The 27,164-nt window shown below is 40.2% G+C and overlaps 1 protein-coding gene across 3 annotated transcripts; it reads right to left on the bottom strand.

Moving 5' to 3' along the window:
- Nucleotides 1-889: 889 nt before the first annotated feature.
- Nucleotides 890-4,451, bottom strand: SMIM30 (small integral membrane protein 30). Of its 3 annotated transcripts, none has more exons than XM_042872941.1 (2): nt 4,341-4,451; nt 890-3,570 (listed from the first exon to the last, which is right to left on the bottom strand). In XM_042872941.1, exon 2 carries the CDS (start codon nt 3,505-3,507, stop codon nt 3,322-3,324), a length of 186 nt encoding a protein of 61 aa, XP_042728875.1. In that variant the 5' UTR covers nt 3,508-3,570; nt 4,341-4,451; the 3' UTR covers nt 890-3,321. The 3 variants fall into 3 exon arrangements, with proteins under 3 accessions (XP_042728875.1, XP_042728876.1, XP_042728877.1); XM_042872942.1 differs by having other exon boundaries at nt 4,350-4,441; XM_042872943.1 differs by lacking the exon at nt 4,341-4,451 and adding an exon at nt 4,105-4,171.
- Between the last annotated feature and the right edge of the window lie 22,713 nt (nt 4,452-27,164).

Here is a 27,164-nt window from a genome sequence, read left to right as displayed (position 1 = left end):
CACTGTTTGCATTCTGTTCTCAGCTACAGCTGTATGCACCAGAGCAGCAATGCCTGGCTGTTGTGCAGCACTTGGAGGTGCGGAAGGAATGGGCAACAAACAACATCTGTCCGTTCACAAAGGGACTGTAGGTTGGCTGTTAAGTGCTGTGGGACAGCTTGTTTTGAGCTACACTATTGTAAAGGCAAATGGAAATCACAGCAGTCTTGTTCCTCATTTACAACTTTCTTGCATTAAAGAGAGGGTAGGTTGCTTGTTAAGAGGTAGGCGTTGTCAGGCTGTTTTTGCTTTCTGCTCTGAATACAGCCACTAATACAGTCACAAAACTGCTTTGTGCACTACTGAACTAAGTCCTAAAAGAACTAGAACCCTATTTTCATAAGATGCTGGGATAAAATAACCTCTTTTGAAGTCTAAAAAAATGTATCATTCAAATAACTATACAGCATTAGAACATTTTTCTTCAGAAAACGGTCCTTTCTATACTTGGGTCTCTGGCTAGAAAACTCCCATAAATGGCTTTTCTGATAAAAAGGCAACTGTGTAATAATGTTGAAAATTCAAAGTCCAGAAGAAAAATAAATGTTTCAAGTTTCCCTTGTACCAGAGAAACGGGCTCCTGCACAACTGCAAGGTTTCAGATTCAAAGTAAGAGCACTTTGCAGTGCTCTCAAATGACTAATACTGAAATTAGATACACTAGAATACTGAAATTGGATTTCATGTATACCAATAATAGGACAAAGAGAAGTACACACATTTTACAAAATGGAAAAGATCTTTTACCTGAGTTTTCAAAGTCAAATATTTAATATAAGCAATTTCAGTAGTTTCAGTCATTTCTGTCATGTTTTCCTCTTCACATAAAAATTACTTCATCAGACTGATAACAAATCATATGTGAAAGTTTATTAAAGCAGAAGAAAAACAGGGATATCAAATTTTACACTCAAGTAATTGACAAATGCAAGTCTTTAACAATAAAGTTTCTGTGAGAACCCAGGAAACAATGCCATTATGCTGTGCAAACACCTTTCAATGAAGTACATACAGCGTCAGCCAAAGGACAGGGTTCCTCATTTCTCTATAGCCTGATACTAATTATTCCACAGAAATGTTGTACTCCTACAGTGAAAGTGTTGCACAACCCTGTGAAACTGTTGCCAGGGATCTTTTCCAAATTGATGATAAAGGAGCCTTGAGAAAACCTGCTTGTGATAAAATTTCTACTATTGAAAGCATTATTTAATATTCTACTGAATAATTGGCAGACTTCTCAAATTTGGGGAAATGCAAAGCATACTGAGTTGTTGGGTGTTTTGTTGTTTTTAAGGGTAATAATGGTTTAGCCAAGCCCGAAATGCAGAAGATCACACATGATGTGTGCTTGCATCCACTCTTAAAAAATCACGTACTGGACTTTGAAGGTGATACTACTATTCGAAGCTCATTCTAGGGCTGTCCCACTGTGGCCTCTGGAAGACACAAAAGGGGGTACCAGAAGAGCTTGCTGAATGGCAAGGCTTGCATTTCAGCAGAGTAACTTTGTGACCAGTATCATTCCAGCAGCTTGAGAGCAGAAACCAAGATTAATGTGGCTTGCTGGGTTGAGTCCCAGTTTCAACCACAGTATTTTGGACACTTTCATTACACCTTCCTGCGTTAACCATGAGACAGACACGATTATGAGACTGAAATAAACTGGGCTTCTCTCTCCAGCTTCTGAGCAGACCGAAGTCAAAACAGCCACATATGGTATAGGGAATATAGAAATCTTAGAATTTGTAGAACATGAACTGCCCATTCAATTACTTATGTAAAATCTATTTCGCAATTCTAGCCATTGTTTTGTGCTCTACTGAGCAGAGACGCTAACGGAGAAAGGGGAGGAACAACATACATAACTTTGCATCACATTTCACTTTTTCTCTCCAGCTTTGAAAGATAAAAGACGAGATTTCTAGCAAGGGTGGCAGTGCCCACAGCACAAGATCAGAACAAAATTCTGTGAACTACAGAGTTCACCTTCCTCCGCTGCTTATTCTGCTAGTTTTTTTTTCCCTGCTGTTATTTATTTGCTTTCATGTGCTCCTTCAACTAAGATGACAGCGAGAACATCCTCATAAGCCTGAGGGCTTTGTGGTTGACATTCTCAGCTGTGTCACTTCCACATTGCTACTAAAAGAAAGAAATGGGTTCTAGATCTGCTACTTGGTAGATTTTTTCAACCATATAATGCCCTGTTTGACAGAGCATGAATAGAGTTTTGCATCAAGATCTTTTACTTTGTTTTTGGTCCTTTTCTTCTGTGGAACTCTTAGGTATCAATCAGATAAGAAGCCTAAATGCTTAACTAACAACATCAAGTTTATCAGGAGGAGGACATTCAAGAATAACAGATTTGTCTACTAAACCCAGGATTTTAACAAAACAAGTTGTTTCCATATTGCAAAAGCAATGTGCACAATTGTCCTGATAAAATTTAATTACAGACTAATTCAGAAACACTACACATAATTCCACACTAAAATAGCTAAATCTTCATTTTTGGAAAAAGCAAACAAAAAACCAAACCAAAACAGAACACTTTACTCAACATGCTTAAAGGAAAACTGAGAGCTGAAAATAAAGAAGTGACAACAAAACATGCTCCCTACTTGATTCACATAGCTTTATATGTTGAAGTAAAATAACAGTCCCATTCTGGGAACAAGAACACAGGCTACAGAAGAGGCACATTCTAACATAAAAATGGAAATAAATAGAAGAGAGTTTTCCATGTTTTCTTAGTTCTCCCAAATCTCATCCCTGTAACATTGGAAGTGAGCTGTCAGGTGCTGTCATTACAAACCATGTGAGCACATGTGCTCATGTCAAAGCAGTCTGCTTGCTAGTTATCTCATCAGAGGTATTTCCAAAGCTCTGTCATCCTGACTGGAAGATTAATAGCTGCTTCCTCCTCATGAACCCCTGAAACCAAAATTGCAGAACTTGTTGAAGGTCTCCCTCATACATTCCATTTATCATTGTTTACTGTGAACCACTCTGTGGCTCTCTACCCCCACTCAAATAGTTCTCACCTTCTCTAAGGCATTACTTAATCACAAGCAATGTAAAATCATCTTACTGTCATGATGACAGATCCTACAAATCCCTTCTACTGAGTACGGTCTTGATCTGTTGTATTGCACAGTAAGAGGGTTTGCAGGATTATCTACTACAAGTTTTCAAAAGTTATCCAGAACTGAAGAAGTTTTAAATCCTGGACCTCAACCCCAAGCAATGTTAGGAAACACATTTCATTTGAGCATCTTCTTGAAATCATTGCTGTCCATTTCTTTTTCTGGCATACAAGCCAAGACAGGCACAGAATCCAATGACGCTGACAGCGAGGCCCAGCAGGAACGCAATTGTATCTCCTGCATCCATGGCTTCAACCACTGGCAGCACCAGCAGCAGTGCACTGAGGACCAGGAGAAGTTTTGAGGTGCACCCAGCAGAAGACATGCTGCTGACCCCACAAGGAAGTTAAATGATGAAAGCGGTAGAAAGCAGGTCCTTCGGCACTATCTGCATAGAAAACAAAAGGAACATGACTGGACCTCCCTTCCTTCTCCCTTGGATTCTATTCTCAAAAGCCAACCAACGAGATTGCTGTATTACAAGCATCTGGGTGGGAGTTAGGACAACAAGTTACAAAAACATGCAATTTAATGTCATGAGACAACTATAGCGAGTTTGCAATTTTTCACTTCTTTTTTCACTAGGCTGAAACAAGTCTCTGAAGCCTTTTGGTGAGGGCGGCTCAGAGTACGCTCTGCTGCCCCGTGCCGGCTCGCTGCACGCTCTGTATGCGGGCCTGTCCCTGGGCTTTGAGGATGGGTGCCCGACACGAACCGCTGGCACGGCACGGCCTCGGGAGCTGTGCACACAGGACGACAGAGAACGTGGATGTAAGTGCCGGTCCCTCCCTGTGAATACGCTCTAGGACAAACGTCCCATCTGGTTTCACAAAGTTCATGAGAACCGGTTTGAGATAAGCTCATAGAAACGGAGGAAAAGAAAACACAAGCGGTGTTTTACCCGGGGCCACACCCTAGGTACCTTCGCTAAAGTAAGGCGGCACGAGCAGAAAGAAACTCCCGGCCAGCGCCGGACGGGGCCTGCCCGCCCCGCGCAGCTTCCCCGTCGGGTCGGGGCTCCGGCAGCCCGCGGCCACCGGGACTCCGCGCGGCGCCTTCCCCGCTCCCTCGGCAGCGCTGAGCAGCCGTCGCCCTCCCACGCGGCCCGGCCCGCCCCGCAGGCCCTGCCCTCACGGCGGCCGCCGCCGGACCGCGGACCTCGGTCACCTCCTGCAGCAACGTAGCGTCGCCGACTCCGGGCCGGGCGGCGTCCCCGCTCGGCACCGGGCGCTCAGCTCCTGGGGAAGGCCACTTCCCACCCCGCCGCCTCGCCGCGCTGCCGGGGCCCGGCCGCCACCATGACAGGAAGGGGCGGTGGAGGGCCGGAGCCGGGGGCGGGCTGACCCGGCCGGGCCGCCTCCCGCCGGGCACGAGGTGCCGCGCCGCGGCCTTCGCTCGTCCGCAGAGCCCGCCTCGGCTACTCCGAGCATTCCGGGTGTGGGCGGGCCGCGGCTCGGCAGTGTTGCCTTTCCCCCCCCGAGCGGCGGAGGGAGCGCCGCACTGCTGGCCGCAGCCCGCGAGTCTGGCGTGGGAAGGCCGTCAGCGTTTCGGCTGCACGCCAGTGAAACGATAAGCGGCTGGCTGGCTCGTCGCTCTGGAAATAAATAAATAGCGCGAGGTGCTCCTGTGGAACTGCAGATGCCGCTTTGGGTCCTGACGGGGCAGCAGTACCAAGTACTGATCGCACCAGCGTAACAAGAGCCTCTTCGTAGGTGTGTAAAGGGTGTATAAACGTGTGTGCAGGGTGCAGAGCTGCATGGTGCCTTAACAACAGAAAAGATTCTAATCAGGCAACTACCTGTCATCACCCACAACACCCAGTAAAAGGTCCTGGTTCTTGATCTTATTTCTGCTTCAGAGCTGTGTCTCATGCTGTGTCTTCTGTTACACAGAGCAGGACTAAAATGTTTTTATTGTAAGTGCCACAGCAGCATACCCAGCTAGTTCCTTATGGAAGCTCGAGTTGAAGCTCACAGATGTGAGAGAGTTGAACATGACTTTTCAAGTCTACGTTTTAGAGCTAATCATGTCAGTAATGAAGAGTTATGGCATCTTTGGACTTGCATATTTTGAAGGTGAGGAGTGTAAAATCCAAGGAGAAGACTGATTATAGCAAAATTATCTTGCTTTCTCTCTCCTGAACACTTTACATGATGTAGAGAAGTACAGTAGAAATGCTGTGGAAAATTTGGATTGTAAGGTATATCGTGTATTAACAATAGCATGGAAGTGCTATTGAGAATTAGAAAACACTGTCATTTGAGGATGTATCTCTGGCTTATTAGCTTTTCCAGTGCGATTGCATTTCTTAGCTTTGGCTTCAGATACAGAGTGCTTTGAAAAAATGCCAACAAAATCTAAACAGTGAAGGAGACTCTTGTGGTTTTTGTGCTGTCTGAATAGCAGAGAGATGTGTATTCAGCTTCAAGCTCTGCCATCAACTACCTCCATCACCTCAGGCAAATCTTCCTTTTGACCTATCACTGCTTTGATTGTTGAGCTCAAGCTATTATGTAACTAATATTCAGAGGAAAGGCAGAGACCTCCCAAAGCTGACAAGTTAAAGCTTTGTAAATGCTGAGGCACAAGGCTAAGGAGGTATGCATGAGACTGGAAACTGAAAATAAAGTGCACTTTCTGGGCAGGGAAAAGTTACAAGATAATCAGCAGAAAAGGGCTGCACCCTGAAGGGGGGATTCATTTTTTTTTTGCCCCTGCTCAATTTGTGCAGGAGAGCCATTTGTTTATTACATGACCACACTGATCTAAGAAGCTTTCTGATCAATTTTTGGACTTCAGCTGTAATGAGAAATGCTAACTCTGATTACTGATAAGACATTGACTACGGTGCAATGATTATCGCTTTTAAACCAGTGTGTTCACCCTTGAGCTACTTTTCTGTGATACTGAATCTGACATTTTTGCTGGCTGTTTCTATATCCTCACTGCATCGTTTCGCTCAGATCCATCCACTTTTTCTCTTACAAAAGCTACGACTTGCTTTATTTAGTCTTCTCTGTCTTTGAATTCCCCATCATAATTCAGATTCTACTTCATACACTTCATTTGCCTCTGCACTTAAAATACAGCATGATTTACTTCTATCATTAACCTTTTCCACATGCTTCTCAATCTGCTGTCACAGAAATGTTGACTTCATCCTTACTCTTCCTTCCTCTCTGTCCCCTCCCTTCTTATCACGTGTACCTGTTTTATCCTGCCTTATTTTTTCATTTTTGTTTCTTGAGGTTTCCTCTCAAATAAATGTAGGTAGTCATAGACCTTTCCTATCATGAAAACACTGATTAGATTCCCTTTCTGTAACCAGTGCTGTTTTTATTCCTTTAATCTCTATCCCCTCCAAACATGCTGTGCGAATTGCTCTAATTTAGAATGTGTATCTCCTTTAGTATGCTCCATCCTCCCTCCATCAGCTGAAACTGCTCATGTTGGTATCTCTAGTTGATATCCCAAGAATGAAGGCCCTTGTTTTGTTATTGACTCTCTGATTGAAGGACTGCCTTTGAAACATTCATTCTTCTTCCAAAATCCAGTATTCACCTGCTTTTCAAAAAAGCTTTCTTTCCTGATTCTTCACTTCTACTTCTTAAATATTGCTTTCTTTTCTCCTGTTGAGATAGTGATAGGTTTCTACTTGTTATTTTTCCTCTTAACTCTTGTTTTTTCTTGGCTTTCTATGGATTGGCTGCCCTTCTCAACAAATGTGTTTTCAGATATCAGCCTTTAACTCCTGCTTCCTTTATCTTCCCCCTTTTTGTTCCCACCTGGTGGCGTTGAAGTCTTACTGCACCTCACACAGCAGCTCTTTGATAGCTCATGACTGTATTACCTGTAGTTATGCCTTAACAATGATTCTCTCTTACTGTGACCCCTGCAGCTTTGTTTATTCAAAGTGCTGTTGCTAAGGTGCCTCTCTCTGGTTTGTCATTTTTGCTGTGTTCCTTCACTTCATAATCCTCTGGTGTTACATTTTCTCCTTTGCTGAACCAAAGACAATTTTATTCTGAATCACAGAAGGCCTTTGCAGTGTAATCTTCCTTCGTACTGATTTATCCTATTGCCATGTCATGAGGTTAACTTCTACCTCTCTTTTGTCACCCTGGCGGACTCTTTTTGATCCCTCTGAGAAGCAAAAGTTACTTCTTTCTCAGAGTGGGGAAGGGCTTACAGAAGGAATTGTGCTACTTTTTGATACAAAATTCTTTCTTTTGGCACCACATGCTTCCTGCTGTCCTTTATACAGCCATGAAAATAAAGGATTAAATAGCCCAGTGATTCCTCTTCCCTCAGTCCTTTGCTCCTCTAGTCTGGCAGGGGATCTCCTGTGCTGCTGGAATCTCTTTGAGTTCTCTTGCCAAGACTTCAGAGACGTCTGTGCAGCACTGGCTGAAGCAGAGGCACAGAGGCAGCTGCCAGCCCTGCAGAAAAAAAGCTCTGGAGTTGGTGCTGGCAGGAGGCGGGAGCCGTGAAACTGCAGGAGTGAGTGCAGAGCGTGCCAGCCAGAGTTAAACACCCATTGATTGACTTCCGTGCTGAACTCCGCAGGGGAATGCAAGAGCTACCCATCAATACTGGTTAATCCAGGGATTCCCCATGATTATTGTAAGCAATGCCATGCTTCTTTTGGATTATGAGGAGCAGGCATCTGGGGTTTTTGTAGAATATAATACAGCAGAGGTGGAGATCTGCTGGAACAATGCTCCCAAACTCTCTCCAGCTCTGAGTTATTTAAGACTGAATGCAGTCTTCTTGACTTCAGTCTGTTTTTTTGTGCTGATGTAAACGATTGAGATGTTTTTGCATTATTCATCAGCATTTCCACTGGTAAGTTGAATATTGTGTTTTGTATGGTTTATTCTTTTTGAGAAAAATGATATTCTTTTTGAGAAAAATGAATTAGTGTACATTATCAAGAAAATGTATACAGCAATTTAGCTTCAGAGGACCTGGCTATGCTGTGTTCATCAGTATGAATGGTAAGCAAAAGAGGATACTATTCAACACAGAAATGACAGAATGGGATTTAAAGGGGAGTAACAGCTGTCATCCATTCATTCTTTTGTGTAGCACATCTTTTTTTTTTTTCCAAGTTATGCTGTCAGATGTTTTCTCCTGTGCATATGATTAAAATAAGTAGAAGTTTAATAAAAATAAAAAATGATTTAAAACATGTGAAGCTTGAATAATCACGTGTTTTAAATCTAGAACTAATCTGTATTTGGATATATTTATCTATAGAAACATGTAAATATCCTTTTTTATCTTATCAGCTTTAGACATTAGAAATAAAGCTTGGCTACTTACAGAGTTCTAGCTATCTAAATCTGAGTGCTTCAGTCATAAATGAGGAAACTGTTATTATAAAATTGTCCCTTAAATTTGCATGCCTAAAATATACTGTTTTAGGATTGGTGTCTGAAAAGAAGGTGGCCAAAAATAGAAAATAATTAGGGAAAACAAGAGGTTAGTATCAGGCTCAAGGTGATGTGTCTGGCAAGTGGGGAAGAAGTCGGAATGAGGAGCTGTGCCCTCTGCCCAAACTCACTTCCTGGGGGAGGAGGATCACAGAAGCAGAGAATGGGTCACACTGGAAAACATGATGTCCTGTCTGGTTTTTAATTTCTCCAAGGGTGGAAACTGCACAGTATCTCTGTGCAATCTGCACCAGTGCCCAATCACTCTCGCAGTAAATTGTTTTTCTTATGTTTAAATGGCATTTTCTTTGTTTTGGTTTTCACCCCTTACGCCTTGTCCCATCACTAGACACTTCTGAATATAGCTTGGCTCTGTCTTCTTTAAGAAGATATTTATACACATGGCTAAGAAACCACCTGTCCCTTCTGCAAGCTGAGCAATCCCAGCACACCCAATCTTTTATAATATGCCAGATGCTTCAGATCCTAAATCACCTCCTTTGCTCTTTGCTGGACACTGTTCAGTAATGCCATGCCACTATTGTAATGGAGAACTCAGGACTGGCTTTCTCACAAGTTAAGCCAAAGGATCACCTCCATCAGTCTGTTAGCAGTGCTTTACCTAGCACAGCCCAGGGTGTTATCAGCAAACATTATGGCCCTGCAATACTGCTATGTTGTCCTATTCTCCACTGACCCAAGGAATAGAGGGGTGTTGGGGTAATTTATACACTTCTCGGCAGCTGTTAAGTCATCACACTCATTAATGCTCTGTGGTTCTGGGACCCTCATTAGAGCATGATTGGTGTAGTCCTTGTAATGGGGTCTCAAGAAGACAGCTCAGTTTTTCTCTCAGCACATGCTCTGGAGGAATTTTTTGCACTGATGCAAACATTTCAGAACTCTTTTGTCAGAGTTCTGTGTCAATCTCCCAGTGAGGGCCCAGGCTGCTCAGCTTCTGCACACAGTGAACAGTCCTGCTGCAAAATGAGCAGGCATTTTAATGTAAGTGTATCTGAGGCAAGAAGCAATTAAATTTACACAATTAAAAATGAACAAAGGCTGGAGAAAAAAAAACAGGAAAAAGAGCGAAGTCACAAAGGGAAAAACTAAAGGTGACACTGATGGGAGACAATCAGAGAAGAGAACTAAATTCTTCAAAGGAAAAAGAAAACTTGATGGTTGCAGCTGACCCTAATAGGAACTAATTAAAATGTTGCAATTCATCTCAAATGTATTATTTATTTGGTGTTTCTGAGCTTGAATTCCTTATTGGAAATACCATCTCATTGACATATTGGAATTTTCCTATAGCCTTCAGTGAGGCCACGATCCCATGTGTACTTGAAATATAGGGGCAATTATTCTTCTCAGTGTTGAAATTTCATAATTTTTCTGATGCATGTGCAGCAGCCCAGTGCTAAAGGGAATGCCTGTAAAAGATTCCTGTAAATAAATAATTGCACTGAAAGTCATTTATCCTAAAATTGACATGTATTTATTTGGTAAATGCTGAAGTTTTGCTGTTGCAAGTTAACAAAATGTATTTGTGGAATAAATCTCCCGTTTCTTATTTTGGTCATAGAAGGCTCTAAAAATACTTTGTAAAATAGAAAGCAAATCTGGATTATTTCAATGCCAGACTAAAGGGAAGGGACATCATTCATGAGGGACACATTTAATGAGCCAACTGTCCGCTCTCAATAGCTTGAAATTAATTCTAGCACTTGGTTATTTGGCTCCCTTTTCATTAGCAAAAACAGTTTGAGTTTCACTGTTGAACTAAATACACAGCTGTTGCTACAAAAGACACCGTGATTTCAGAAAAATATAATGGCTTAATGTCTTTGTGTCTCACGGATTACACAAACCTTTAAAGAAAAATACACTCATCTTCTGTTACCAGTCTGAAAGTTCATGTGGTGAGAAAAATCGCTCATCGTGAGTAAACTGAGAAATACAATGGTAAATACATGTAATTTAAACTGACATTTCTCACCTTAACAGCTTCAGTGGCCATGGTGATAAGAATCTAAGATACGTGAAAAATGGGAGCTATATATATTCAGTGTATGTTTAGTAACTACATATATTAAATATAAAATAGTAAAATAATAATAATGGTAGGGTTAGTACTATGGCACCTGATCCAGACTCAGTTACCAAAGTAATGGGAAAAATTTCCACAGAATAACTGGGTTTGGGATGGTGTTTAAATACCATTTTTCATGGTGTAGTATGAAGTATACTTACCCCATTTTACAGCTGGGGTAAGTAAGAAGAAAGACAAATCCTTGAAACTCTTCTGGAAGATCACCAGGACAGTCGAGAAAGAATCCAGCGCTTTCAGAGAATCATGGAATCATATGGTTGGAAAGGACCTGCCAGATCATCTGGTCTAACCATCCTCCTATCACCATTACTACCACAAGCTACTAAAGCATATCTTGTAGCTCCTCATCCAGACACTTCTTGAACACCACCAGGGACAGTGATTCTACCTCCTCCCTGGGCAGCCATACCAGTACCTGACCACTCTTTGAGTGAAAAAGTTTTTCCTTATGTCCAATCTAAATCTCCTCTGGTATAATTTGTAGCCATTTCCTGGGGTCCTGTTTGTTGTCTGGGAGAAAAGGCCAAACCCCTCCTCATCACAGCCTTCTTTCAGGAAGTTATAGACAGCAATGATGTCTCTGCTGAGCCTTCTCCAGACTAAACAATCCCAGATTGCCAATTTCTTCTTGCCACTAAACTGTAGTGGCAAACTTCCTCCAAAACACTTAAAATGAAACTGGTGTTCCTTATATATTAATATGGTATTAATTGTGTCCTGAATAGTTCAGTCTTGAAAAGGATGTAGATTCTTCTAGTTCTTAATTATCTTTATTATATATAGCTGTGTAACCTATTTGGAAAAGAACTGAGGAATTATATATGTACTGAAAGCCATTCTTAGTCACTTACTTCTGTTCCCACGTACCTGATTGTAACTTCCACAGATTTCTGTGGGAACAGAAGAGGAAAATCCCTTTGTGAAAATATTCTGTCAAGTTGTATGGTTTCTTGTGCCAAACCACAAACCCCCTGAATGTTTTGGGAGGAGACTTCTGCAGTGACAAAGTTCAACATTTTCCGTGCTGATTGTCCTTATGTTCCAGCTGAGATACAAATATTACTGTAATGCAAACTGTATGGAAATACGTATATTTCCATCACTATTTTCAAAATGTTTTGGTAGCATCTTATATCATGGAAGATTTTATTTTGCCAGTGCTAAATTTCAAATGGAAGCTGCTTAACTTACAGGGCTATTTGCTGTTGTGCTTAATCACTTTTGAGAATCAATCCCTTCTTCAGGGAAGGAGCAGGGAAAATTACACACTTTGTGCTTTAGGGAAGTGTTACTTCTCTGTGGAAGTTTCTATAAATATAGTATGTAGTTGTTTCATCTGCTGTGAACTCATCAGGATCAGAACAAAGGAAGGCTTAAACTTTAGCATTTGTTAGATCAAATACCCAATGCCCATGATAATAAAATGTGCATAAAACACACACCAACAGGTATGTATGTAACTATGTAAAGAAATGTATGTATGTGCATACACATGCAGACATGCAGTCTTGCAGTACTTAGGAAGTTTCACTTCTCCCTAAGACTGAGCACTGCCTGCACTCTATGGCTGGCATCCTGTGAAGCACTTAATTACCTGCTACCCTATGAGCACATCCACAGTACGACCATAGTCATCGAGACCATTTACATTTAGTCTTGCACTTGCTTCTCTGCATCAGGAGCAGCACGTTCAGAGCCCTGACAGATAAAGCCTGAAACACATACCCCACCAAACAGAGGCAAACAGTTCCTGCAGCTAGCATTTTACTTTTTGATAAGATGCTTCTGAGTATTATGGTTGGGTTTTCACTGCACAGGAGCCGGGTTTTGTGCCTCAGTGTTATGTGCTGTCGCGTACCTCTGTGCACAGAATGCCAACGACTGTTCAGAGAAACTTTGCAATTACAAATGTGTGTAAGAGGCATCTATATTAAAGGCCATTTGAAAATGTATTCTAATGTATAATGATTTTGAGAATGTGGAGAATAAACTTTTAAAAGAAGAGTGACAGGAGATTACCAAGTTTGAAACCAATTTTATATGAGCCTCTGCATTCTAATGGTTTTGACTACATTATAAACACATTGTCTACCTGTTCCCATTGCAGAATATCTTGAAAGTATTTAATAGGTGGTTCTAATTGCTCACATTCATAGTCTCTGAGGACTCCTTTTGCTAGTATCTGTCATCTTCTGGAAGTGTCAAGCACTGAGGGATTCAAAATTTATTCTGACTCTTTTATGACTTGCAGTCCAAATAGAGATAATAAGTCATAGTTTCTCTTCACCAGCTCGTAGTAATGTAGCCTTTTATTTATCCATAATTGCAGGCAATTAGAAAGCATATATCCGTTAGGCTGCACATTTTAGAGCACAATAGTTATATGCAGATTGGCTTAGACATTGCTTTCCTTACAGATATTGTCCTTCTGTTTCATGCCTTTTTGTTATTTTTGATGCATCAGAGAAAATTTCTGCGTAGCATGGGGAGACCATAAAGCAGAAGGTCATATGGGTCAAAGAGGGAGATGACAGGAGTATGGGTTGATATTTTAACAGTAGGTACTGGGAGAAAAGGTTGCATTTTGATTTAAAGAGAAAGCTATGACAAGGTCTATTGACATTTAAGTGCTTGAAAGAAGTTATGGGTGGAAGATTGCATTGCAGTTTTCAGATAGTTGTATTCTTTGCATTGTGGGAAAGAAAACAGTAACTGGTTTGGCTGGTGAGTTTTAACACGTGAAGCCAGATGGAGACCATCTAAACTTATTGCTTCAAAGTAGCAATTTCTGATCAGTTCTGTCACTGCCATTGCCACTGGACCAGATGCTTTGTGCTATGGTGTTGAGGCTGTTTTGGGAGCTCCCACAGTACTGGGTTTGTACTGGGCAATACAAAAGAAGGGAAAGAGTTAAAAAAGAAATTCCAAACTCAATGACAGGCCATAGTCAGCTGAGTATGGCTGTAAGAAGAATGGTGGATTTGAATTAATAGACAGATTAAATGCTGCATAACTTATAAACCGCCACTGAGAAATCCTCATTCCTATCTTAACTCCTTTAACAGGTTTGTGTAGTGAAAGGTCAGCAACTGTTAAAGTTCTTGATGTTACAGACCTTTGTCTTTCACAAGATCACTTTTTTCCTTTGTGCTCGCACTAAAAATCTCAACAGTAAGTCACTGTGACAGTAATACATTTGTAAAACATTTTAGTGTACACACTGCTCTTAGGAGGATGGAGAGCATTACCTGAACTGCCAATAATCCCATGTGTTTGGCTTTATTCCTAATGTCCCTGTGGGGTCAGAGTTGTCCTGCTGTCTGCGTGAAGGACAAATGATGAGCCTTTGATGTCAGTTTGAAGTGCAGAAATGTTACTGCTATTAGCATTGCAAACTTCAGTAAACAACTGATACAGAGATCAATTCTTCGGGCTGTACCTGGTGTTTAAGTGAAGTTCAGTTCTAAGTCTTTTCTGTTACTTAGCTAATGCTAGAACCATAACTCATTCCTGGTAGTGTACTTATTATTATTTTCCTTTCTAACAGTTTCCTAAGTATTTGCTCTAAGTTTAGGATCATGCTGAAAGCAGAATAAACCTTATTGACAAGTTTGGTTCACTTCCTTCGATTGACATTTTCAAGCTGCTAAGATGCAGCAATCATACTTCTCTGAAGATCTGAAGTTACAGGAAGGCATCATGCTTAGCCTTTAGATGCAGTTGACCTTATGATGAGATGAGTAATGAGAGAATTAATGTTATTTAATCCTCCCTGTGATCATCTAAGGAAATTTGGCATGGCACATTTTCTCTTTTTGCTTATTCTTTGTATGAATTACAGAACTGAGTTCTGAGTGTTGTTTTCAGTGCTTTAGTTGTGACATTTGATTATGAGTAATGAAATGCCCTGTAGTTTCATTAATAATGATAAAAATTTATTGGTAGAAAAGCACAAAACAGTTGCAAATATAAAACCTTGACCTCGGCAAACTTAGGTCAAATTCATCAAGCAGACAGGTCATGGATGTATCTCCATGTGACACCACTGCTGTTGGTATTACCCAGCTGCCTGTTGATCCACAAATGCCTGTAATCCTTCCATCAGGCAGGTACAACACCAGCTGTGAGCTCCACAGCTAGCAATCTGCCTACTGATCATTCAGGAGAGACCTCGACTCAAAGCTCTAGGAGTTGGATGCTCAGTGATGGGGGGATCTACTCCATGCCACTGTAGTCTCGGACCATGGCCATGCTTGAGATGTGCTTCAGCTGAATGCAACTTTTACCTCAGTTCAGGGACCAGGTGTGTAAATGTTGGTGTGAGCATACGCTGCTATGCTGCACTGAGCAACACTTTGCATCCAAAAGATTCAGATCCAGTTCATCCCAATTTAGAGTAGGGACTTGAATTTGCATTTTCCACATGGGAATGTTCTGGGTGCCAGATTGCTCTTTCTCTTAGGAAGACAAAATATCCTTAGATACACAAAGATTTACAGGCTGGTGTTCCAGGCAGAACTGGGTGGGTGTCCCTGCAAATGTCAGCTCAAGCCCAAATCCTTTTCCTCTGCAGTGAAGTCTTAATGGTCTACAAGGCATCTGAGGTACTCAGAGGTACTCCCACACAACCAGGGGTGAGGAATGGTTGGGGATAGTGCTATGTCAAGGTAGAACTATGCTCCAGTGTGATGAGGTATATGTGACAGGGAGCTCAGAAGTGTGGCAGCCAGCCTCTAGTCATGACCAAGAACATCCCAGAGGTAGGTGCTGTCTAAGAAACATACAGTTTAGCTATGTGTTACCTACCCTAATGATGTTCACTTAATCTCTGCATTGATCTTGGATGAACGGCAGTCCCAGACCCCCCAGCACATCTGCTTTTCCATGTGGTCAATCCGTATGTTTGTGCCATGGCTAATTGATCCCTGTCTGTGGCTTTCTCGGGTACAGTTCTCAACCCTCCCCTGAGTCTCCTAAGCACCTCTGTCTGTCTCTAGTGCTTGTCTGCTGAGAACGACTCTTTTGTAATCCATGAGGCAACCTTCTAGGAAAGTTGTTGGTGTCAGTAGTTTCTTATTACAGAGATGAACAGTGTTATTTTCATGAAGAGGTGTCAAGTCCTAAAATAATGAGAGGCCTTTTTTTTTTTTTTTTTTAAACTGTATTTGTCTTTTTCTCACTCTGCAGTTCTTTAGTGAGTCTGACATTGTTTTCTAACTAAGCAGGTGTTTTGTTTTTGTTTAGCAAAGTGTCAGGAGCTGTCAGCACATGATTCATTGATATAATTTTGTGATTATATTATCTGTGCAACGAATTATAAAGAGCCATGAAGACTGGTATGAGCAGAAAGTGAGTGGAAATGCTGTGGTGCTGAAGTACCAGAAGTAGCAACAGAAAAATGGCACCTGATGGCACCTGTGTTAGCAGGTCTTCAGGACATCATGGAGACTGTGCACAGCTTTTCTGACAGATCAGAAGACAAGAGACAGTGAGTAATTCCTAATAAACAATGCATAAGGAGTGTAATTCTACTCATAAAGAAGACAGAAAGCATATCCAAACCAATATGTCACCTCCAACCTAACAAGTGCCAAGAAGATGTGATGAGGACTCAGTAGCTCCATCCTTCATCTTCTGTATCACCCAAGAAGGGAAGACTGACCACCTAGGTGCCTCCATTTTGGTGCTTGTGAGTATATGCACATATATGTGACATGACTGAGTGAAACTGATTTTTTTTTTTAACATAAAGCTGCCTGTCTCACACCCTCAAAGTCTTGTGTGAGGTTTTGCTACACTGCTGGAACAGTTTTTCCTACATTCCAAATTTCCTACATACTTCCACAGTACTTTTCCTGTTTGGATTGGGAGTTAACATGGATGAGCTATCATACATGTAGCCACATATATCACTTTAAACTGCCTAAATTAATGTCCTCCAAATTATAATCCTGTTGTCAGGCAGTGCTGTCTGTTACAACATGTCTGGCAAAAGCAGATTTGGCAAGAAAAGTCTGTTGCTTAACTGTAACTATCATGGGAACTGTAGTAGGAATGCTCATTTTTGACCATCAGTGTAAAAATTCCAAAAATCTAAACTAGTTAGATTTTATGGCATTAGCATTAGCCCTTCATTTATTCATTTTGCGGTGCCAGGTCTTCTCCAGTACTTCCTCTAGATATATTCAAGCATTTCATTATATATTTATTGTCATTGTACTTCAGGACTGATGATTTTTTTAGGCAACTTTTTGTTTCTTAAAATTTATTAATAGTAGTGTGTCATATCCATTGTGTTTCCCTCAAGATGTAGTTTGGCTTGAGTACAGACAGCTAGAGCAGAAACACTGATGACTCTTAGAAGAAATATTCATGATTCTCCTTGTCTGTTGAAGCAAACAATGATAAAGCCTCACAGAGCCTGCTATGAAATATCTTTATATTCTTTATTATTCACTTCTTTTCATTCCATAACAGAATGAAAATTAAATGTTACTCTTGTCCAGCGCTTTAAGCTGTTCTTGCATTTTTCCTCAGTTGAAAATGTCCCTTATGCAGACCTCATCACAAAAAATAGGGTATTTTCCTCTGAAAGATTTTGGTTGCCAAACTACAAGTCAGCACCCTCCCAAGATGTGTAACCTATGTGCAACAGGATTCTGTATTCTTGAGAGAATTTGCAGGATCCTTGCAGATGTGGGTGCATTAGTGAAGATATTAGCTAAAAATGTTTTGTATGTTTGATAAAATATCAATCCTATTCCCTGATATTATAACCTGTACATAGCAGTGATATCAAATGATGTGGCCTGATTTTGTCTCAACTAGATGTCACAGGGCTTATGCTGACTGCGCCCTTCTTGAGCAAAAAGTAATCTTTCTTGCTCATTCCCTTTCTCACAATATAGTTATAATAATAGGAGTGAATTGTTTCAAACCGCTTCTTCAGCACAGTGCTCAAGGCTGGAAGAGCAGCTTTACTGCCAACTTCGTTACTCTCTGACATGTGTACATGTCAGTGATTAATGAGAAGTGCCCGTGACCACTGAGGAATGCGTAACTGGTCACACATGCCAAGAGCTGGCCTATGTAAATCTCTGACCAAGAGAAAGCTGGCCAGCCAGGTCCCACCTGTCCTGCAGAAAAAGGCAGCATCTGGCTGATGACTTGTTCTGCCACAGCTGATTGAGCACATAGCTGTATTAAATACCAGCTGTGAAGTACTGTTCTGGTAACAGCTTGCCCCATTTCCGATAAGAAAAAAGAAGACAAAACTTTGAATATCATATTGAGACTCCCTGTATGAGCATACAGGCCTTAAAAAACAAAATCCTAGTCCCAGAACTAGCAGTAGATCTCACACTGTTTTTGAGAAGAAACAACAAACTTTTCCTGATCCATTAGGACATTGGCATGTCAGTTGACTGAACCTGGCAATGGACAGGGAACTTCTGCTTCTCTCTGTTCCAGCCTGGCTGAGGTTCCTCCTGGGAATGCATGTTAAACAAATGGGGATCCTGAAGCTGGCAAAGAACATCACAGAGGGTAGTTGTCTCTCTTTGTAACTCACACCAAGGGGTTCAGTGGTGCATTTGATGTTCAAGGTCTCAGTTCTCACATAGTCCTACCATGTAACCTTTGCTCATGCTGCTGGTAAATGCTGTGAAAATTCTGCAGAAAGGTCAGAAAGGTAAAATTTTAGGCATAAGTAGAATTGTTGAAGTGAAGTTGTTAACCATTCAAGCATTCAAGAGGGAAAAAAACCCAACATTTTGGAAAAGTGTAAAACCATAAGGAAAAAATAAAACAAGTAGTTTGGCCAAGGGTAAACTAAAATCAGGGGGGTATTTAATTGAGTGAGTTGTTATCACTATTAACAAAGCTGGTGGGGACAGTAGCTCAACATCTCCAAGGATCCCTTCCCGGCAACTGCAGAGGATGAGTTCTTCCAGCCTTTTTGGGGTGGTAAGCATAATGATTAGCTAGAGGAGACACCAGCAGTTTTTAACAGTAGCCAGGAGGGGGAGTATTAAAGAGTTGTACCGAAAGTCCTTCTGTAGCTGATTGGGCGTTTAGCATTGCAGATTCCAAGCATGCTTCACACGTACGCGTGGAAGATCCCTCTCTGGTCTCACAATTTCAGATCTCTTTCTGCTAAGAGCATATTTCTCCTGCGTACTGATAATCCATTGTAAGATCCTTCTGTTTTCACTTGATTTGTTGAGCAGCAGAAAATCAAAGGCCCCTTACCCGTTCCATCTCAGGCTGCATGGTGGTGAAGAGTGTCTCTAACAGCCGCAAGAAAGGTAGGTATTTAAACATTTGCCAAGTCCTATCACACACAGAATCACAGAATCACAGAATCACCCGGGTTGGAAGGGACCTCAAGGATCATGTAGTTCCAACCCCCCTGCCTAGCAGGGCCACCAAACATACACATTCAGATCAGGTTGCCCAGGACCCCGTCCAACCTGGCCTTAAACACATCCAAGGACGGGGCATCCACAACCTCCCTGGGCAGCCCGTTCCAGGGCCTAACCACTCTCCTAGTAAAGAACTTCCCCCTAACATCCAACCTAAATCTTCCCTCCTTCAACTTGGATCCATAATATCAGAGGGAAACTTATATTCACAGACAGTGTACACAATATCTTAACTCAGTGTTCTGCTGACCCATCAAGACTGTCAGAATTTCCACTCCATTTGCTACAGCTATTTTCCTCTAAGCTTTCCTTGATTAAATGTTACTTTCTCAAACTTACTTTCTTACTGCCCCCAGAATTCATGTCAGTGTTTATTTATGTAGTTAACTCTTGCACAGGTTATTATGTGCATTGGAAGAGTCCCTTGTAAGAGATTTGCATGGCTGTCTTAAAGTTGGCTTCATTGTTGCTGTTGGAGTTAAACACTGCTTGAAAGAACAAAAGTGAAATTCTCATTTCTTAATATTCCTTCCCATCTAATACATAGATACTAATAAATAATGTTGATTTGATATTCCCATTTTTTAGCTTCTTGTTACTCTTGTCAGTTTACAAATACAAATTTATTTTTGTCTTTATTGACCTTAAGTTTCATTATTCTTGCCACTTCTTCAAGTCTCCCACTGTTTTCTGACAGGTAGTTATTAAGTCACCTTTTGCTCTTTTAGTTGTGAATGCAAAGAGGCTTTTCTTTACAGTGGTCTTTGTTTCTTGTTTATGCCATTCTGTTCTTGAAAATCTTAAGTCCTTAAGTTTGCTGTTTTTAATTTAGATGTAAGTATAAATTTCATTCATTTATATTATCCTTCATTTTCAGAATTCATTTTCAAGAATTGCAGTTCTCATGTATTGCCTACACATCTAATACGTAAAACTTCTTAAACTTTCATGAGACATTACTGTCATTTCTGACAAGGTACTGACCAAAGTGGAAATGATTCCTTCTGAAAACTATTTATCATTTGCTCATGACAAATGCGGAGAAGTAGAAATTCATAAAGGATTACTTGCTCTGTGGTTTCAGACTCTGTGACCCATATTTCTGTAACTTACGATGTCTGAAGATAAATATGTTTTCCTCATCCACAGAATCTAACATCTTTTGCAAATGTTGTGAACTTTGGCTATCCTTTTCCATTTTCTTTCTGAATACTGATAGATTTATACTTTCATTATTTTGCTGTTGAACACCTAATTAGGAAAAGAACTTGAATGCGGTACTATAATAATATCACTGTATTATTTATATGAAAATAATTTGCTTGCTTTCTAGGGCTAATGGGAATTTTATTTGATTCTTAAATTATTAAAACTTATCTACACTGCCAATACGTGGCTAACAGACTTTGTTATTAGGTTTCCACACAATGTGAATTTTTAACTATTACAAGACTGTGCTAAGGCTTGCAATTAGTTGCTTCTTGCCAACCAGGTTTTTTTTCAATTTTATATGTGTGTGTGTGTGTGTGTGTATGTATATATCCACAAAAGTATATTTCAGACAAAAATGAGTGGATTTATTATGACCTTCCTCAACCCACATTCTGGATTACATGATAGTTCGATGCCAGGGAGGGACTTCTCTTTTTAAATTAATTTCAATAAGAGCTGGTTATTTTTAAGGAAGTAGAATATATTGAAGTTGGAGAGGGTGTGATAAATCCTTATGCTTATGGAAACTCAAACCAAAATTTCATTTTGATTCTTCCAGGAGGATCACTATTTATCTAAGAAAAGTAAAATGGTGAGATAGTACATTTGAGTTACACTGTATTACTGGCAACACCAAATAATTTTTATTACATTTATCCTTGGGTGAAGACAGGCAGACAATTACTACAGGTTACTCATCTGCAAGCTTATCCTAAGCCTACCTGCAGAGTTGTTCAGCTACTCATACTTGTTATACCATTGCTACGTACATATATACATGTGTATATAGATGCAGTTATAAATATACACATATGTAAATACACATATTCATTGAATACATAGAGAAAGAAGGAGCATTATGTGATGCTATTTATAAGATGTTACTCTTATAAACAGATATTTTTTCTTCCTTGAATGTAAATGTTATGCGCCCAGAAAAAGTCAGTTTACGCACCTGTAGCATAGCTTGTTATTTGTCTTAAAGACTGCATATTCAGCAGAAATGTGTCCCTGTTTGGCTTAGAGACAAGGACTTGTACAGCTCAGTCTTCATAACATCTACGCTTTTGTTTAAAATAGTCACAGGTCTAATGCTCTGCTTCTCTTTTTTCTATGCCGTATTGTATCAAAATGGGGTATCAGGTCCAATTGCAGTGTTACTTCACAGCAGTCCACATGACAGTGGCAGATGTCAGTGTTTAATCACAAAATCACAGAATCGTATGGGTTTGAAGGGACCTCTGGAGATCATCTAGTCCAACTTGAACTAATGACAGTGCTCAACGTAGAAGTACATTCTAGGGCACTGAGGATGGACCAAGGATTCATATTCTTCAGGGAGCTGATTAATTTTAAACTTATTTCTTTCCTTGTGTCTATATTTAGTGTAAGAACAAATCATTTTCATATAATTTTCTGTTCTGGTTACAATCTTAAGAGTGTCAAGGGACTGGATAAATGGATAAATGTTCTGCTATTTTCTCTTTATTATTATAATTTTTTCTCACAAGATTGAGAAAAAAGACAGAATATAATGAGAATAAAAATGCACGGTATTGAAGCATTAAAATATGGTGATAATTCATTCCCGTGACAAACTACAGCAAGTACAGAATGCAGTGTAAGATATATCCATTCTCCTGACAAAACCTGTGGAAAGAGTGGGAAACTGTATAAAAGTAATTTACTCCAATGTCAGTTGTCCTAAGGCAGCAGTCCATGTCCCATGTCCCTGGTGCCAGAGTAGCTGCGGATCTTTTATTTAAAAGTGCTTCTTAGTTCAGATTCATTTTTGAAACAGCACTGTTTTGTGCATAGGCCTTTAGTTCTACTTTAAGAATATGAATATCACTCTGCCTGTCAGACTGTTTAAATGAAAAGATATCTTCACTCTGCATTTCTAGGTGTTGACATTGATTTAGCATTTTTTATGGTGCAATCTAGCAAAGCTAAAAACAATCAGGTTTTGACTTTTCATTGTGTGGGTTTAGTTCTGAAGTACTGTATTATTTACATCAATGAGAGTAATAATAGTTCAATTTAGAATTTTGGTCCTCAATTTAATCCCACTGCAATCACTGAGATGTGGAATAATAAGAGACTTTTTTTCTAGCAGTGTTGATGTGAGATTTGTGGGCTTGAAATATGTCACTTGAAATTACATGTCCATGGAAAATTTAGCCATAGCAAACATTCAGATAAAAACTATCAGAGCACAGAGCAGTATCTGTTTCCCTAAATTGATTTGGTTGAGTTTTATGTATTTTTACTGAGAAATTGTCCCAAGAACTTTACTGTTTGGTGATTAACTAACAAATAGCATGCAATAGATTTAGTTTTAGATAGTGTTTTCTCTGTAGTGGCTATCTCAAAGTGCTCTGCCAAACTTGCTGTAATTGTCAGTATGGATTTTGCTGTGGCCTCAGTAATAACTTGCATGCAGTTGGTTGATTAGAAGATTTTCCAGGAGGTAGCTGAGCTCTCTTTTGGGCTGGGAATCAAGGAGCTGGAACAAAGGTATCTAGTATATGCTAACAGCCAAAGCCTGCCTCAGAGCTGCGGAAAAATAGAGGTTATGTTATCTCACAAATGGATGTCATGAGATTAACTTGAAAGAAATCTAAATCTAGTCATCTGTCACCCTGAAGGATTCGTGTAGTAAGGTATTTAAGGTAGCTAAGATTAGAATAGCTTCATTTGCAATTTATATTTGCTACCGACTATTTTAAGAGTATATACAAGAGTCCTAGGATGTGTAGTACAGTTCAGCAGAGGGTTATACTTGGATGGTATTAAGGTAGTGTTTCTCAAACTATTTTTTGCCCATATCTGGCTTCCCTCCCATCAAATTTTTAAGGGAAGGCTGGAGAATATGTACACAAACCCCATGCCCTGGTTTCTGGCTTTTTTGTTTTGTTTTGTTTTTGTTGTTGTTGTTTGTTTGTTTGTTTGTTTGTTTTCTTTTATTCCTTTTCCAGGGAGGCAGAAAGGCTCAGCAGTGCCCACTTACAGCTATTTCTGAAGGGCTGGTGCTAAGCTGGTCCTTTCTTGGATGTATTCCTTCAGAGTGCTGGCCTGTGCCTCACAGGTTTTCCTGCACACTGCAGAGGAAGTGTATGGGATTTGTTTAGGAGTTTGAATTCCAAGCAGCTAAAAAATAGTGTAATGCTCCGTCTTGCAGAACTTAAAGATTTTTGCTTTTTAATATGACTGTGAACTGCTGGTGGCCCCTAGGATCATACCAGCTAAAAAACTGCAGTTTAGAATTGCAAATCATTAATTACTCATTCTCTTTGCTGCTTTATCAAGAAGACTTGATGGTATGTGGTAGTGCAGGACCCAAACAGAGACCAATCATAGTTTTATTTCCTGATTAAGTCTCTGTTTCTTCATGCTGGAAATACATAAACCAATGTACTCTTGTCTTCATCCTACTACAGGCTCTCCAATGCTGAGCATGGTAATTCCATCCCAGGTGATGTAACTGGTAGAAAGTGTACCAAGACTGGGTGCTCCAGGTGGCATTTTAAGGTAGAAGTAACGTTTTTACTCAGTATAGGTTGTTCTGAAAGTGAAGATTATCTTTGTACATAATCTTGCAAAAGTACCACAGAATCAGTTCTAGCCTACTGTAGTTACAAGCCTGCACAATAGGAACTGTGTTAAGTGGAAAACATTACTGATGGGAAAGATTCATCCACCAATATAATTGAACTAACCAAGGATTTTTACTGTGAGAAAGAGGGTGCTAGAAAGAGGGTACTATAAGAAAGAGGGTCCAGCATTACAGGATTATTTCAGTAAGTCCTATTTCACCCCATTATGGTGAGATCTATGAAAAGATCCAATACTCTGCAGTCACTGCTAATATATACCTCATTATTGTCTCCAGACTGCCTCTGGGGCAGGTCTTAGATATGCTGGGGCAGGTGCCTAAATCCCAAAAGCAGTTCTTCCTCCACCATAATGATAATTATTCCTTGCTAATATTCAAAATATTGATCTTTGAGCCCTTCCAAGTGCTTTAGATAAATGATCAGTAATGTTTGTACACCATTTTTAGTGTGGTCCTTGTATTATTAATAGCCAATATGTTCTTTCAGCTACAGCTCCCGTGAGTCAGACTTGTCCAGTAACCAAAGGCAGAATACAGGCAGTACAGTACAGCACAAAGCAAATGCTGTTAGAGGTCACACCAAAGATAACGCAGGACAAACAATTGGCTCAGGAGCTGGAGAAAAGCATTATGAAAAACAACCAAGTGTGAACAGGGTATGTAGCAGAACAGAATATTCATTCCCCAATTATTATGACACTGTTTAGACTGTTTACTATAAAACCCATGATGTACTAAGATGCATGTTTTCCAAGAAAGAATGTGGTAACAGTAAATGATGATTGCCTTGTAACAGTGCAGCAATTGCAAGATGCCAGAATGTAGACAAAGGAGGTTGAATTTATTTAACTTCTCTTAGGTAGACGAGGAGTCAGATAGAGCAGCACCTTAGGCTTTAGATTCCAAATTGCTAATGTCTTCCACAGAGTTAACAACCACTAAACTCACTTTAGTCAGCAAACGAAAAAGAGGTAGTGATTGTGAGAAAATGTTAGTCCTTAGATCTTGAAATTGATGTCCCTAATTTCTTGATAGAGATTAGACAACAGTAAAACAGTGTTTTTAATCTCAAAGCTTCCCTAAAAATCTACTAACAGTGAAACGCTATAATGAAAATCCATACCATGCTGATTACACTGCCAATAGTAATGAAAATGTTTCTGTTGGTCTTCAGGGAAGTGGGTTAGATGTTGCAGCATCTCTACATAGAAGTTGCCAGCTAAGTGCATTTTTTTCCCAGAGACCTGCTAAAACCTAACACGACAGTATGTTCCTTCTGTGTGAGATGAAACAGCGACACTGCCAGTAGGAATATGTCAACATAGTAAATTTTCGCCTCCCTGGAAGTGGGCAGCTTGATGATTGCAGGCTGACTGTGACACCAAGGAACATTACTGTCGGCTCTGCTACTTCAGACCAGAGAGGAAATGTAAAGGTATGCCACCCTAGGTAATCTTTTACATGATTTTAAAATTCAGATAGTATTTCAGTCATCTTGAAAGACAAATTGCATATCAAAGGTATCGCTAAGTACTAAATAACTCTGTGGTGGTAGGTGCTTTTACCACTGTTCTAATTTGGTTCCAGTAAAACAAATGTACACACTGAACAATTTGTACTTTCTCTGTATTTCCTTGTTAGCTGGTAGGTCTCTTGAATTAGCATCTGCACACACAGCTCCAGAAGCTGATCTGTCATGCTTATCTCCCTGCAATGGCTGCATTGCTCTTTTTGTATGTCCATTAGAAGGTCTGTCCTTGGGGGAATGCAGTGAGCATACTTTCTCTTCTACTATTCTTATTTTTAAACTAATTAAAAGGATTTATTTTTCTAAGAAAGAATATTAGAACAGAGAGCATTAGAAATTACATTTTTTCATGTTACTTTTCAAAGAATGCATTAATAATCTCATAAAAATATTTTGTACTTCTGTGGAAGTTTACATTCACTATTCTCAAGTGCCGTAAAACTGCTTTCTAATGTATGTCTTTACATGAACAGATTAGCACAAATGTAGGCCTGGTGGATGGACTGACTTGTGTAGACCCCTGCCTGTGTCTGTCCTGCACCATGCTGGAGAGGATCAGTACCAGAGTGAGGAAAGGAGAGGTGTAAAGTTCTCCCCAGCTTTTCCAGAAAGTACTGATGTCTTCACGTCAGTGCCTTGCTGAGTGTGAATGCAGACATATTGCAGGAAGCAAAGCTGAGCAGGCACTTTTTAATTCAGTTGCAGTAAATGATGTGTGGTGGTGGTATGGCCAACTACGAACAACCTGAGGAGAGTCTTCATGGTCCATGAAGATGGTTATGTCTGTGCAGCCTCCGTAAAACTTGGTGCTCTTGTTCTTCAAGGAAAAGCCTGCATGTCTGCAATATGTCACTCAGGGCCCTACACACACTTTTAGCTGTAGAGTATAGGAGTGACAGTGTCCTCCTAAAAACAGATTTTGGCAGCTGAAGCTTGGGGAGCTTGATGGCCAAAAGCCACCTCATCCTGTAACAGGAGCCATTGTAACCACTCAGTGGATCACACTTCTTCAGTAGCAGTTTTCTCAATGGAACAGTTTGATTTTGTCCCACTATGTTTGTAATAGGTTAAGACTGGGTACAAGAAATAGACTTTACTTCAGCAACCACCAATTCAGAAATCTTTTTTCCATCTTGTCTGTTGCTGCTGTTAAACCTGGAACTCATAAAGCAGCAATAATAAGGCTAGGATTTTGAAGTAATATATAGCTGCTGAAGGTGTGGATCCAGATAGGTAATTCAGACATATATCATACAATTTCTTTGGTTTGTTAGAAGCTGAAAAAAGTTTGAAGGTTTTTCTCCCACTGGTCATTCATGGGAACTGTGTCTATTTGAAACTGGCTTGGCATAACTCCTGATCTTCCCAGGACTTTCTGCATTTCCTTTCCAGTTTTCCTTAATTCTCTTAGATTTGTATGTGTATGGTTCTGAATATTCACAACTGCCCTACTTTTTTAGGATTTGTTTGAGAACTTCTACATTGTACTCCTTGTGTTGCATGTTGTCAAGCAGACTGAACAGAAACTTCCTTGTTCTTGCTTAGCATAAGTTTCCCTTGTAAAATTCAGACAGTTCTGAATACTAGCAACCTGTCACTTCTTTACATAATTTAGAAAACATCACAAAATTTATATAAGCTCCTCTGGAACTTAT

This window comes from Lagopus leucura, unplaced genomic scaffold (genome assembly GCF_019238085.1).
Source record: "Lagopus leucura isolate 7727_CA_CO unplaced genomic scaffold, USGS_WTPT01 Super-Scaffold_100008, whole genome shotgun sequence".
Taxonomy (NCBI): domain Eukaryota; kingdom Metazoa; phylum Chordata; class Aves; order Galliformes; family Phasianidae; genus Lagopus; species Lagopus leucura.
Note: the sequence above shows the minus strand (reverse complement) of the source record. Positions and strands in the feature narration are given on the sequence as shown.

Bases quoted from the DNA above. Each gene is read 5' to 3' on its own strand.
- SMIM30 (XM_042872941.1), bottom strand. From the start codon at position 3,507: ATGTCTTCTGCTGGGTGCACCTCAAAACTTCTCCTGGTCCTCAGTGCA.